Source organism: Rattus norvegicus, chromosome 10 (assembly GCF_021556685.1).
Source record: "Rattus norvegicus strain SHRSP/BbbUtx chromosome 10, alternate assembly SHRSP_T2T, whole genome shotgun sequence".
Taxonomy (NCBI): domain Eukaryota; kingdom Metazoa; phylum Chordata; class Mammalia; order Rodentia; family Muridae; genus Rattus; species Rattus norvegicus.
The window spans coordinates 12836474-12851798 of record NC_141543.1 but is presented as its reverse complement, the minus strand read 5'-3'; the positions used below and the strand labels follow the sequence as shown (position 1 = coordinate 12851798).

The 15325-nt window shown below is 49.3% G+C and overlaps 1 protein-coding gene and 1 pseudogene across 8 annotated transcripts in view; one reads left to right on the top strand and one right to left on the bottom strand.

Annotated features, from left to right (window-relative positions):
• Usp7 (ubiquitin specific peptidase 7) overlaps positions 1-15325 on the bottom strand; it is a 128623-nt gene that overhangs the window by 35249 nt on the left and 78049 nt on the right. The window contains exon 1 of one of the 8 annotated variants that reach the window (XM_087572758.1): positions 8971-9320. The exons of 6 other annotated variants lie outside the window; for them this stretch is intronic. Coding sequence is in view for 1 of the 2 variants with exons in the window: in NM_001024790.2 (NP_001019961.2) it covers positions 9216-9297 (82 nt within the window). In the remaining variant the exon portion in view is untranslated. 8 annotated transcript variants of the gene reach the window in all.
• On the top strand, positions 13401-13804 carry LOC108352056 (cytochrome c oxidase subunit 6B1 pseudogene; annotated as a pseudogene).

Below are 15325 nucleotides of genomic sequence, written 5' to 3'. Positions count from 1 at the left end.
AGCAGGTTCTCCAGTGGATGGAAAGGAAGCCACTATGGTGCTGACAAGAGTCCATAATCAAAAATGAAGTTAGTACTCAGTGCTTGGACCTCTGTCTTGGCCATCAAAAGCAAGAGATCGGGGTTTGGGATTTTAGCTCAGTGGTAGAGCGCTTGCCTAGCAACTGCAAGGCCCTGGGTTCGGTCCCCAGCTCCGGGGGGGGGGGGGGGGGGGAGCAAGAGATTCCTTCTAAGACACTAGTTCTGCAAAAGTCTAGATGAAAACTGACTAGCTCCTCCCCATCCCCCCACCCCTGGTGAACCTCATTGAAGTATGTGCCAGTCAGGCTATGAATTCCTTTTGAGAGCTCACTGGCAAGAAGACTGTCTCAACTGACCTCACGAAGCTAAAGTGGTCTGAATTGGGTTTTGCACTGGTTATGTAGCTCCAGGCACCTGTCTGATAAAAATAGGAAGCCCACTTCAGGGGCCACTGCCCACACAGGTTTAAAGGCAGTGGACCCTGAAAGCTAGAAATAGATCCCATTCTACAGAACAACATCTCTTTGGTCTAAAAGAGCCCTGATTTAAATTAGTTACATGAAAATGAAGCCCCAAGGAAAGACACATGTAATTTGTACTCCTTAAATAAAACTGGGGCTTTCAGTTTAGCATTATCATGTAGAAATCTGTTCCCTGGAGATCTTTATTCTAATGTGTCTTCCGAACTCTGGTCTGAATACTGCAATGAGAACTGGGGAGAGCAGAGTACCAAGGAGCTGCTGACTATGCCCGCACTGCACTGCTTTTCTGCAAGTATTCCCTTCACAAAACGAAGTCTGCTAAACTGTGGTGTGCACCAACTGCTATGGAGGCGAGAGGGATCATAGTATGCATAAAAACAGGCACATAGGAGTGCGAGGCATCGCCTGCAGCAGCAAGGAGTGGCCAGGGGAAAAGGATGCCTAGTAGCACACAAGCTGTCCTTGTATAGACAGGGCATGAATACCCTGAAGGACATATCCACGGCTTTATAAGGCCACGCATGCACGCACGCACGCACGCACGCACGCACGCACGCACGCACGCACGCACGCACGCACGCACGCACAGAGTAACATCAATACCAAAAGCACAACTGAAATATTAGACCCTCCCTGGGTAGCCCTGCGGCTCAGGACAGGAGGCACAGCAGACATGCAGGGCTATCTGTGACTCAGAAGGTCTGTCTATAACACCTTGAATCAGCAACCTCCTTCCTTTCATACCTAGCTTCCTTTCTGTTTTTTTTTAAAGATTTATTTATTTATTATATATAAGTACACTGTAGCTGTCTTCAGATACACCAGAAGAGGGCATCAGATCTCTTTACAGATGGTTGTGAGCCACCATGTGGTTGCTGGGAATTGAACTCATGACCTCTGGAAGAGCAGTCGGGTGCTCTTAACCGCTGAGCCATCTCTCCAGCCCATCCCCCCCGGAGCTGGGGACCGAACCCAGGGCCTTGCGCTTCCTAGGCAAGGGCTCTACCACTGAGCTAAATCCCCAACCCGCTTCCTTTCAAAGTCTCTCAAAGATAGGCCAGTTTAAAGGGTGAAGTTAGAGTAAAACGGATATAACAAAATTTTCCAACAAGAGGCTGGAGAGATGGCTCAGTGATTAAGAGCACTCACTGCTCTTCCAGAGGTCCTGAGTTCAATTCCCAGCAACCACATGGTGGCTCACAACCATCTGTAATGGGATCTGATGCCCTCTTCTGGTGTGTCGCAGGATAGTGTACCTCACGTATATAAATTAAATCTTAAAAAACAGAAACTTGGGGTTGGGGATTTAGCTCAGTGGTAGAGCGCTTGCCTAGCAAGCGCAAGGCCCTGAGTTCGGTCCCCAGCTCCGGAAACAAACAAACAAACAAACAAACAAACAAAAAAACAGAAACTTTCCAACAAAAGGACGTATAATACAGATACTCTTGGGGGCTGAAGCAGGAGGATGAGCGACACAGAAGACCAATCTTTAGAAAAAGCTTACAGCCAGATACGGTGGTGCACTCCTTTAATCCCAGCACTTGGGAGGAAGAGTTCTAGGCCAGTCTGGTCCACAAAGCAAGTTCCAGGACAGGCAAGGTTATACAGTGAGACCTTTTCTCAATCAATTTTCCGGAATATAACGGGTACTTCCCAACATTCACTGTAACTTGGACATCACTGGACACATCTAAGCAAGAACTCAATCCCAGCAGATGGATTAAGCTGGCGCTGCAATAAAGCTGTGCTGACACTGTGTTCTGTGTCTGCACTCCCCTTTATCCCGACACAATACGGTTAACAACATTTGAAAAAACTCAAATTTCCATCGCCAAAAAGAGGCCTTGCATAGCTATGTGTGTGATTAGATTCTTAGCGGTCTTTTTAACCCTTAAACCACAGTCCTTTTGTCACAATATAAACGGGAAACTGGATGCTGTGGCATGTGCTTGTCCCAGGTTAGTGCTACAGGTTCAAATCCTACCCCAGTCTACATGACAAGACCTTGTTTCAAAATTTAAAGTGTAAAGCCAAGTTTGTTTTCATCATTAGCAGCAAGAAGAGGCTTACAGTAGGGACTGCTAAGAGACTGTACCCACTTCATGAGCTGCATGAGTGCATCCCCAAGGACAGGGTCTAAGCTCATTTCCCTCTCCCTTTGCTTCTCAGAGCTTGGCACAAGGGAAGAGAACCAATTCCATAAATTTGCCCTCTGACCTCCACATGGGTGCCACAATATGCACACTCACACACTAATAATTTTGGAAAATACAAAACAGTCAGGTAAAGTGGCACACACCTTTAATCCCATTAACAAGGCAGAAGCAGATCTCTATGAGTTCAAGGCCAGCCTGGTCTTCATACAAGAGTCACACAAATAGATAAATAGCCAAAAGGAAAACAGCAACAACCAACCACAAAAGGGTTTAGGAATGTTCCTCACTCATTTCGTTGGCTTAATGAAACATTCTCATGTGAGTTCACGTAACCAGTAGAGGTAAGGACTTCACAGGATCTACCCTATATACTCTGAAGAGAGGTGCTTTTCTAAGCTGGCATACACATGCCAAGTACTACATATTTTTATTTTAAGCAGTGGCCCACAGTCAGTTTCTAGAGGGTTGTGAGATGGCAGGTTTGCTCGGCCTACACATGGCACAGAGAAGTACCAAGTGTTCTCTTTAGTGAGGCCTCCTTAACCTTTTCTGAAGGTGCCATGGGCAGGTGGCAGAAGAGTCAATTTACTACCCGAATACCTGTGGCTACATCTGGGGTGTAATTACTCCACAGCCATTCAGTACTCTGGAAGCAACATGCCAGTTTATCAAGAACAGACCCTCCCAGGTAGCATATTCTGGGGCTGATGCCTAATAGAAGGTTTGGCTTTTCCAGCACAGAATGTGAAGCAGCATTAGCCACTGGTATGGGATCAGAACCAAGGATCCAGATGTTTACTAGGCAGCAGCAAGCCTAAGTAAGAACCACACAGAACTCTCCTCCATAATATTTCATCATCAGTCACCCAAAAATTAAGGTCCACCCATCAGCTTGAAACTAGAACAGCACACAGGATGGCTCCCCGATTTCAAACATCAATGGATTTGAAGCAACTGTCAGTCAGATAGCATGAGCTGTTTGACAGGACATCTGGGTATCTATCTACCAATAACTGTGTCACAGCAGTGATCTCCACCCCTCACCTCAGGGGTTGAGCAAGAATTAAGAATTCAGTTTAAAAAAAAAAAAAAAAAACAAGGAAGGGTGGGTCTGCTGGGTGCATAGTCCCAGCTCCTACAACAGACCCTTCCTTCTAGTGCAAGCACTCTGGTTCCCAGGACAGGGCTTCTCCTGGGCATCCCTCTTCCCTTTCTGTTTGGGTCATTGCTAGTCTAGCCTGAGCACCCAACACCTTGTTCCAGCCCAGGGCAGTATACTGTCCTAAGAAACTCTGTACATGACTTTCCAATAAGAAGCTTCAATTCTCAGCGTCTGCCACACACTTCTGCTGGCCATGCTAAGTCTAGCCTGTGCATGATGCTTGAAAACCAACCTTCTTCCAAGTTTCTAAAGTTGGAATCAGTTCAGAGCAAGTATAAGTAGGTGAAATGGAACACTTGCCACTGTGAAGAAATGCTGTTACATACACCTGTTCTCCAGAGTTCTCCTACTTGGAGAATAAGCAGAAGTATTTATTGTTCCTCTGCAAACCACTAGGGACAGTAACAGAAGCAAACTTAGGAGACATGGAGCCTTCAGCACACCTTACAGATGGTCTAGAAAAGCCCTGGTAGGCTCTGAGGGGGCAGGAAAGGCTTGTTCCCCTATATAACTTCCAATAAAAGGCAATGAAACAGTCAGCAGCTACCATATAAACATAACTGCTTATGGCTTTTGCACCCTCTTTCATAACAAGTGTCCTGCCAGCCACCAGCTTTCTGCACAGACCTAAGTACCTTAAAAACTGTAGTTCTTGCTTATCTCTGGAAATCCGAAGGAATTGAGATGGTTATTTTCCAAGCAAACAATCCAGGGGCATACAAATGGCTGGATAATGGCAGGCAGAGCACAAGATCCCAGTGGTCCCTTTCCAAGGGCTATGACTGAGATGACTGCAAAGCTCTTTAGGAGCAATGACATCCAAATGGCTCGTGGTCTTGTTTGGTTTTATGGGAGACAAGTGGAAATTTTAAAACGAAGCCCATAATTACCCAGAACTTGTGATTCTCCTGCCTCTGCCTCCCAAATGCTAGACAGGACCACAAGTGCCACCTGCCCAGCTATGATTGGTGTTATGAACCACTTTCCTTCCTTTTCACGGGGCAGGTTTAACAGTCCCAGAGGTAGCCAGTTTGGCCGTAACAGACCATGATGAGAGCTATTGCCAAAGTCCCAAGGGTCCCATTTAAGATAGTGTCTGGAAAACCTGGTAATTGAATGTGGGAACCCAGCAAAGAACTTAAGGCTTCCTCCTGAGTCTAGAGGTCTGGTGCTCTGTCTTCCCTGCTGCCACCACTCAATCACTAGGAGTTAACACTACAAACATGAAGCAGCTGTGTGCTGAGGCACCCTGCTTATCCCAGCACGAAGGAGGCAGCCACAAAACTTGCAGGAGTTTCAAAAGCCCAGACTGTGCTACAATTAGAGCCTGCCTCAAGGCAGTGGCAATGAGTAAAGCAGCATCTAGTGACTGGACCTCCAAAACAAGGGTCCCCAGTCCTGCCATTCACTTAGTTTTCTATTACATACCCTACTACAGGACATCAATACCAACAGTTAACTAGTCATTAACCTAGAGTCCCAGCACTTGGGAGGTAAAGGCCAGAAGAGCAAAAGCTTACTCAAGACTTGTCTCAGCTGCATGAAACTCGGCATAGGAAAATCTGGGGATGTAACTCAGTCAGACTGTCTGTCCGGCTTGCAGGAAAACCTGGAGTTGGTTCCCAACACTACATAAAGAATAAGACTGGTTCATTCAGGGGTTCAGGAGTAACAACGCCTAAACTGATACTGTTACTCCCTACCCCCACTCTGCCAAGATATAATTACAAACAGGCATTTCTGTATACATTGCCTGTGGTGTTTCCTCACCTCAACTCCAAGTCTGCCCACATAGCTTCAATACTGCACATCTGTGGCTCTATCTTGTCCCCTGTCCTTGACATGCCTGGTGACACTGGTTTCAGCACAACCTTGGCAGATTTGCACGACCTCTTTTTCCTAGGACGTAGAAACTTAAGCAACAGGCAGCCGTCACACGGTAACGAAATGCAGATTTTCAATAAAACCCTAGCCAATTCTGCTGCAGGAGTACCCAACTGTGAACTAACCTGCTGACCTGTCTGCCTGAAAAACTAATTCTGCAGATAAAACATAAAAAGTAAAGGTAGGGGTGCACTTTCTCCCCTATCTGTGTTCTTATCCCTGGACTGTGGGGTAGAAAGTAACCGGCAGGCAGGCGGGCGACTGGTAGCCCGTGGGCTGAAAGGAGCAACTCTGCACAGCAAACCTGACTGGCTAGCATCTGCGAGATACGCTTCTGGGCCTGGACTAATTTCTCCTCTACTGATTCTCTGAGGTGATGCTCACTCTGATCTCCATCAAGAATTCTTCCACTGGTGCTGGAGAAATGGCTCAGAGGAATAAGAACACTGGCTCCTCTTCTGGAGGAGCTGGGTTCAATTCCCACCATCCACATGGTGGCTCACAGCTGTCTCTAACTCTAGTTCCAAAGGATCTGGCATGGAAACATACATGCAGGCAAAACACCAATGCATAGGAATGTGACTAACCTCACAGGATCAGTCCACTGGGTACCATCTACACGGAGTCTGTCTTATGTGCAAAATTACATGACCAGGCTATGGTGGTGGGCATGTGCAAAAACTCACCTTCCTTTCATAAACATGCAAAGAAAAAGATGTCTTGAATTTCCCATTTACCAACACAGACATGAAATGAGCCCACCACTACCAAACCCCTCAGAGTTGGGGGGCAACTCTACTGAAGCTGCAGTGGTCACAAGATTTGCTCCTGACAGCAAGATTCTGTGCACTTACTCGGCTCTCAGACACCACACTCTGAAAGAAACAGTGCTCAAGGGCCACCCCAGGAAACAGCACATTCTCCTGTGAGGGCTATACTGTGGGGCACAAGCAAAGCCTCAGAGAAGCTTGTGTGCCCTCAACAGAACATACAGACCAGATGTCACCAGTCTTAGGTGTAAGCCACCTCTTCAGATAATGGGCCAGTGAAACTAGACAATAAACAAACTGTTAAATTCACCCCCCAGTCAGATCTACTAGGTAGAGACCTGCCTCACCTCCCAAACAAGAAGACAAGTTGCCTTTCAGGCCTTGCAAACTACAGGCCTCTGGTTACCACACCAGTAAACCAGCCCTCATTTTCTCTCTCCCAATACTTCTTCCTTCCTAACTTTCCTTACCACTCATAACAACATCTTAAAAATAACCAATTCTCTAGTGGATGTACAAGCGCTGTGCAGTTAATCAGAAACAAATATAACTCCAATAGAGTGAGGCAGGACAGCAGACCAACCCTGACCTATCGAGAGGAGGGGAAACTACAACCAACAGAACCAGTCTCCCAGCCTCCCTCTCTACCGAAACCACCCTGCCCCAGAGGGCAGGCAGACAGGATACACCTCACAAAGCCTTCCTTCCCAAGTTATTCAGAACTCTGACCCCCTCCAGCTGCTGGCTTTACCAAATCCAGGCACCACAACGGATGGTGCAAACCATTAGCTCGTACAGATCCCATCCAAAGCCTGGCTTGTGAGGCCTACTTACCAAAACTGGTAACTCTCAATTCAGCTATTCTGGATTTTGGAAGAAGTAATCTATTCTCCCTGACCCCAATCGACAACAGCACAGTACCCTATTTGAGGAGTGCAAGACTGAAATAAAACTGCCTAACTCCACACACCCCTACCTGTGGCCACCCAAAGCACTATTAGCTCAGATGCCCACAGCCCTGAAAGACTGCATTTTCTAGAGAATTAAAGCCATAACCTGCATTAAACACTAAAACTATATTAACTCACACAGGAACTCTGATAAGGAACGAAAGCCTCATGAGAAAATTCCGGGATGCACACATGAAGCCCAGGCAGGACATTACGGAGTAAAAACTTGTGAAGGCCTCCACCACTAGCATACATTTGGACATGGACATTTTTCCAGATCCAGTCTGTATCAGAAATACACAGTCCAGCAATGTCCAATTTTACTCTCAGCAGGTCACAAAGCCCTTGAGGAGTAGGGGATGACTTGGAAGGGAAACAGGGATGCTCATGTTCCCAGTTTGTATTCCACCTGAGGCCATCAGAAGAGGAAGCAAATGCAAATACTTGAGATGGGCAGGGAGCATAGCATAAAAGGAATACCCTGACCTCTCCGCAATGAGTGCCATCAGCCATTTGGTTTAATCGCACATGCCAGACACTATGAAATTACTGACTTGCTGAGGCCAAGAGAAACAACAGTCTGGTCCTTGGCATGAACTCTGCTTCCCCCACCCCATTGCTACCATTGACAAGACCCACGGGATAGGGCCTTTTTCATCCGCTGCATGGTCAAGCAATTGTTTGATATCCACTGATCAGCATCAAGTTATTCACCGGGGGGTCATGGGTCAGTACTCCTATCACACTGCACAGAACAAACAGAGTTTACCAACTTCTTAAGGACCTCCATTCATTTATGAAAGCTACTATCCCTTGCCGAAGGTAAAGTGAGAACAAGACACTTTATGGTCCATTCTTGCCTCTCACTGGGATTCCTGCCTCCCTGACCCCTTTAAGGCAGGTAAGGGAGCATACTGTTTTCATTTGCTTTAAGTACCAAGTCAAAAAAAAAAAGTACTAGCCAATGACTACAGCGTGGGATCCAGAAGCGAGTCCCTTCCCTCGACTGCACTTTCACACCAAACCCTGAAAGACAAGCTCTCTTATCTACAAACAGTATAAAATTAAGTATTCCTGCAGCTCGGGCAGAAAACGTAGCTACCTCTAGAAGCTAGTCTGATTCTGCTGTAGGCAGCCGTGTGCTGCGGAACTTCCAGTTTCAAGCACACACTTTAGCCGGATGTGGACGGCACCACCTACAGCTAGGTACCCAAACTCCTCCACAAACCCAGGTAACTTATAAACTAGGCGGACCTGAGTGCTCCCTCCCAGTCGGTCCAAAGGCTGAGGGCTGCTGCGCGCCTTGCAGGTGTCTCCGCAATTAAGTGCGACGCCGGGCAGCGCACTTACAAGTTATTGGGGGGAGGATCTCCGGGGGCGCGCTCAGAAGCAGGTGCAGATGAACCTGGCGCACCCGCCGCCACCCCCAACCCCGAGCTCAGCCGCCGGGGAGCAGGCCCAACCAGCCTGTCCAAAGCCACACACCCCGGAAAGAGGACCGTCCCCGGGGCCCGCCTCCCAACCTGGGTGCCCGGAGCCAACACACCTCGGTCCTAATTTACGACTCCGGCGCTTTGTGCCCAGCAGCCCGTGCGCTGCACAATGCGCGAACTCGGGGTCCAGGGCCACCCCCCGCCGGGCCGCATGACTGTGCAGCCCCGGCCCGGCAGAAGCGCCGGCTCGACCCGGGCCGAGCGGGAGCCCGGCCTGGTTAAAGATGGCGAGCCCGTCGCGTGGCTCCCGCGGCCGCCCGGACCACAATGAAAGCGCCGGCCCCTCTGCGGGCCTCACCTTCCATCTCCATGTCCTCGGGCTCGCTCAGCTGCTGCTCGCCCGCTTTCTGCTGCTGCTGCTGCTGCTGTTGGTGGTTCATGTCGGCCGCGGCCTGGGCCTCGCCTGCGGCCGGAGGCCCGGGCTGCGGGCCCGGCGGGCGGGCGGCTGCTAGCGGCGGCGGCGGCGGCGGCGGCGGCGGGGCGGCCTCCTCCTCTTCCTCCCGCGCGTCGTCGGCGGCGGCGGCCCCGGGGCGGCCCGCGGCGGGCGGCGGCGGCGGCGGCGGCGGCAGGGAGACGCGCACGTACTTGCTCGCGATTCGCCCAATCTCGGCGCCGAGGCGGGCGGGCGGCCGGCGGGCCGGGCCGGGCGGCCTCCTCGCACGCTGCGGCCGCCGCTGCCGCCGCCGCCGCCGCAAGGCCCGCCTCCCGCCGCCGGGGCCGGGGCTGCGGGGCCGCGGGCCGGCCGGGGGCGGAGGGCGGCCGGGCGGGGGCCGCGGAGTCAGCCCCGCCTCGGGCCGGGCGCGGAAGGCTGGAGGCCCGGCGGGCCGCGGCGAGCCTGCGGACACGGGTGCTGGCTGCGGCTGCGGTGGCTGAGGCTGCGCGGGCGGGTGACGGGCCGGCCGCGCTCGGGGCGCTGAGGCCTCCGCCTCCTCGGCGTCGTCGTCGGGGCTCCGGCAGCGGACGCGGCGCCCAGCGGCTCGGCTCGGCTCAGCTCGCTCTCAAAATGGCGGCGGCGTGAAATGTCACATCCGCATGGGGGGCGAGAGCGGGGCGAGCGAGACGAGGGCGGGCGGCGGGCGGAGCGGGAGGCGGAGCGGAAGGCGGAGCAGGGAGCGGCCCGCCCGCAGCCGCGGAGGAGCACCGGCCCCGCGCGCCCGCCGCCCGCCGCCCGCCCTGCTGGAGCCGGGCGCCCGGGGCTCCGGTAGAGGTGCGGTGCTCGCGGGAACTGGGCCCGACGAGGAGCCCAAGGAGCTGCGCCGTTTTACGGCCCGTAACCGGCCCCAGGTTTCTCACCCGGGCAAATACGTGGGAAACTTAACTCTTTTGCACCCCAAATCCAATAAGGCGAAGTGTAGGTTCTCACCAACCCCAACATTCATTTATTTCCTCTCTAGGAGCCCAAGTTAGCCACGATCGTCCACTCGGAGTCTCGCGTACTCCAGGCTGGCCTGGAACTTGTTTTGGTGCCTGATGAACACCTGATCCTCCTGCCTCTACCCAATCTTTTGAAGTCAAATATTTAGAAAACGAACTTCTCAATACTAGAAATTTGAAGAAGAGAAAATTTGATTTATTCAAGGCTTAAGCACTAGCTGACTTTCGGTGTTCGGGATAGTAGTTTACTAAACATACTTTTAAAAACAACTTTTATAACGGGGGCGGGGCAGGATGCCAGGTATGGTAGTATATGCCTTTAATCCCAGAATTTGGAGGCAGAGGCAGTTGTATCTCTACTAGGGAGTTGGAGGAGGCATGCCAGGACTCCAAGCCAGCCAGGACTCAAACAAATCAACTAAACAAAACATCTTGGCCTGAATGCTTCCCATCAAGAAACCTCTTTCTACCAGACCACATAGGCAACACTTGACTCACCAGACACCAGCCCCTTGCCCCTTCCCAAGGTCCCTCAGACTTGGGTGCAGGGTTGGAGTAGTCGCACTGCAAGTTCTAGCAAATACCACCGAACAACTTGCTTTCACAAAAAATTAATTAGTAAAAATAAAAGAGCCTTTTTAGCACTTTATGACTTGCAAGGAAAATAACCTGCTAGTCGAGGGAAAAGTTAAACAATTTGCTATCTTGCCCAAGGACACCAGCCAACCCAACTTCCTTTTCTGAGTTCAAAACCTAAACAGAGGCCAGCAAAATGGCAGAGTAGGCAAACGTACTCATCACCAAGTCCTATGACCTGAATTCCATCCCCAGGACTCAACTACATGTTGGCCTCTGGTTTCCACTGTGTGTGCCTGCAAAAGCACACACGCTCAAAAATATGTCATGTAATTTTTTTTTTAATTAAAGGGGGAAAAAGCCAAAGTATAAAAAGGAGATGTGGTTCTGGTTGAATATCTTTTCTCTAATGTGCCTGGAATCAGAAGTTTCTTATTTCAGTTTGGATAATTTTTGGCTGTACATAAGGAGATATCTTTGAGAATAGAACCCAAATCAAGATAAAATTCATATGTTTATATATCTGATGCACCTTATACACAGCTTGAAGATAAACTTATACAGTATTTTGTATTTTGACTGCAACTCCATATAAGGTCAGGTATAAAATTTTCCACTCTGCTTGGGGCCAGTAAGAAGGCTCAGCAGGTAAAAGCTGTTGACACCACACCTGACCAGTCAGATCCTTGGGCCCCACATAGTAGAAGAAAACTGACTCAAGAAAATAGGCCTCTGACCTCCACAAACGTGCCATGGCACAGGTGGTGGAGCACAAATCCATGAGCACACACACACTCCAGTTCCACTTCTAGCATTCTGTTGTTACTCAAAAGTCTCAGACTTCAGAACATTTAGATGTAGGAGTCTCTGACTAGGGCTATTTAACCTGAATATACTCATGGGGAAATACTACGTAACAGTGAAAAAGAATGAGATACCAATTCATGTTGCCTATAGTAGGAATGATCATGCTCTAAGAAGGCAGATCAAAGGCTACAAATACTTCCATCTCCATTGAGGTCCTTAGAAGGCAAAGAAATTTAACAAAAAGAGAAATAGATTGATCCGTGGTTGGTAGAGACTGGCATTGGGGATTGAATGCTGTCTCTGTAAAGCTTTCAAGGAAAGACAGACACAACAAATAGACAGCTCTGGAATGTAATAAAAACACTCTAACACAAGACCATGGTTCACAGACAAGTCTGTGCCTATAGCAGAAGCAACTTCATTGTGCACTTTAAATATGTTTTTATTATGTGTTTGCCCACACGGGAAGGCCAGGAGAGGGCATCAGAGCCTGTGGAGCTGGAGTTACAGGCAGTTGTGAGCTGGCCAATGTGGGTGTTGGGAACTGAACTCATATCCTGTATAAGAGTAGCAATTGCCCATAACCACCAAGCCATTTCTCAGCCCTAACTGTGCATTCTAGCCTTTTTTTCTTAATTGCTCCAAGACTATGATTTAACACTTTAAGAGCCCTTTGGCTTGTTAACCTCTAGAAGTCATTGCTTTCTTTCTCTTGTGTATAGTGTCACAGGGTATCCGTGTGTGTGTGTGTGTGTGTGTGGTGTGTGTGTGTGTGGTGTGTGTGTGGGGTGTGTGTGTGTGTGTGTGTGTGGTGTGTGCGTGTGTGGTGTGTGTGTGTGTGTGTGTGTGTGTGTGGCTCACCAGTGAAGCTGTTCTGGAGAGCAAGCCTGACTCACCAGCTTGCTCTGGGGCTCCCCTTCCTTCTGCTGGGGTTACAGGCCAACTGTGCACTATAAATGGGCAAATTATATGGCACATAAATTATTACATCAACAAGCCTACTGTGCTTCCTTGTATAAACATCCCAGGACCTGTGGAAATGGCTCACCATTTTCTTAACCCAGAAAACCCTACACGATTATGCAAATGCAGAGCAAAAATCCCCTTGTTCACTTAAGAACACTCAGGAAACTGCCCAGGCTATGAAGGGTATTGCATATCTGAAATGCCACCAGTGCCACCCTTCTGGTGCTACAATAGTGGGGTTGGTAGGAGCACCAGGTACACAGTGTGGCTGGACTCAGGGTTGGTGACCCAGAAAGCGCTGAACATTTTCTGCCCATGCCTAAAAATGCAGGTGGTAATGCTGAACTTCGGAGTTTGGATGCAGATGCTCCAATCATTGAACAGATCCATGTGAAGGATGGGGCTGCCAGACTCATGGCCAGGCTGGCTCATGCTTGAGCCCCCAGCCACAATGACATGATCCTCACTAAAGAGGAGCAGATTGTTCCAAAGCCAGAATAAAATAAATGCAAATAAAAGTAAAAAGAAACAAACAAAAGTCTACTGAGGTACCTGATTGGCATCTAGTTAGGAGTAACAATTTAGTTCATTAAAAACCTGAGGTCTGGGGCTGGGGATTTAGCTCAGTGGTAGAGTGCTTACCTAGGAAGCACAAGGCCCTGGGTTCGGTCCCCAGCTCCAAAAAAAGAACCCCCCCCCCAAAAAAAAAACAAAACAAAACAACAAAAAAAAAAAAAACCTGAGGCCTTTGCTAAGGGTCACATTGAAGTAACGCTGCTCCAGGACAGTCTTTAGGAGTCAGGATGGCTGAAGATATCAAGACTAAAGTCAAGAACTACAAAACCGCCCCCTTTGAGAGCCACTTCCCAAACCAGAACCAGGCTAGGAACTGCGCAGAACTACCTGGACTTCCGCTGCTGTGAGAAGGCAATGACTGCAAAGGGGGGTGATATCTCCATGTGTGAGGGGTACCAGCGTGTGTACAAGTCTCTGCTCCATATCATGGGTCTCAGCCTGGGATGACCGCATAGCAGAAGGCACATGGGAACATCTGACCCGGCTCCGCCCACCTTGCCTCTGCTCTTTGACCTCCATGGATAGAAAAGGGGGACCTCAGTATATGATGGTCCCTACCCTGGGACCCTGAATCATGATGCAACTACTAATAAACTCACTGGAAAAGTTCAAAAATAAAAAATTTTTTAAAAATTCTGAGTAAAGGGGCCGGAGAGATGCCTCAGCGGTTAAGAGCACTGACTGCTCTTCCAGGGGTCCTGAGTTCAATTCCCAGCAACCACATGGTGGCTCACGACCATCTGTAATAGGATCCGGTTACATCTGGTGTGTCTGAAGACAGCTACAGTATACTTATATAATAAATAAATACATCTTAACCAAAAAAAAAAAATCTGAGTAAAAATGGCCGAGCAAGATGGCTCACATATAAAGGCACCTGCTGCTGGCCTCTCTCCCATCCCTACAACCCACATGATAAAGGGAGAGAGAGAACCAACTCCTACAGGTTAGCCTCTGACCTCCATTGGCCTACCAGGTCACCTGGACACCCCCCACCACACGCATGCACAGACACAAAAATAAATAAGAGAATCTTAAGTTGAAGGTATATGGGAGATGTATGTATATGTGGACATCGTGAAAGCTGTGGGTCTGGAAGCCATATATGGTCCATAGACACAAGCCCAAGGCTAGTGAAGAGTCACATAGAACCTCTCTTGGCCCTCACCCGCCCACCTGCTCACTTCCTACATTTCTTCTTATTTTATGTATATGAGCACACTGTCACTGTCTTCAGACACCGCAGAAGAGGGCATCAGATCCCATTGCAGATGGTTGTGAGACTCCATGTGGTTGCTGGGAATTGAACTCAGGACCTCTGGAAGAGCAGCCAGTGCCCATGACCACTGAGCCACCACTCCAGCCCCCTGCATTACTTTTGGGCTACTTACACTGTTTGCTATAATGTATTACTCCTTTGCACTGTGTGGTATTATTATACAATAGAGCTGGGAAGGGGAATCTAAATTCCAACACTAGTCCTGTGATTAATTACTTGCTTAGCTTGGGCCAGGCTCTGGGTTCAATCCCTAGCAGTGCTAAGGAAATAAAAATTACATATGAAGGCCTTGGGGGATATCATTAAAGTTAGTAAGCTGACTTGAAGAAAGGAAAATAGCCATCGACAACCTTAACTATCTGTGACCCTGTGAGCACCAGACTCCTGCCTGGCAGGTCATACCTCCTGGTGCAGCAGTGGGAGGTGGGTTATGGAGTAACCAACTAGTCCTGACTGGACTGAAAGCTGCACAAGCAGAACTCATGGCTGGTATGGTTAGCTGGGCCCCAAACTTACATGCAAGTGATAGATCCTAAGGGAGAACCAGATAGTATTAGTCTGCTAAAGAGACACAGTAAGACAACTCCCCCAGCCGAATGCTTCTCTTCATACCCATAGATTAGTACATTGCTCATCCCAGCAGTAGATGACAGGAAGTGCAGAAACCTGAGAGATTCTCCTGAGCCACCATGCGAGAAGAGGACACTTCCCAGAGCTCAGCTCTAAACAGTCTGCAGCACAGCCCTTCCCTAAGGTCTACAGACACTGCTGAAGAGGAGACAGAGCGACAGTAAGAGGTGGGGTGAGACATCCACAGTGAAACCGTGCTT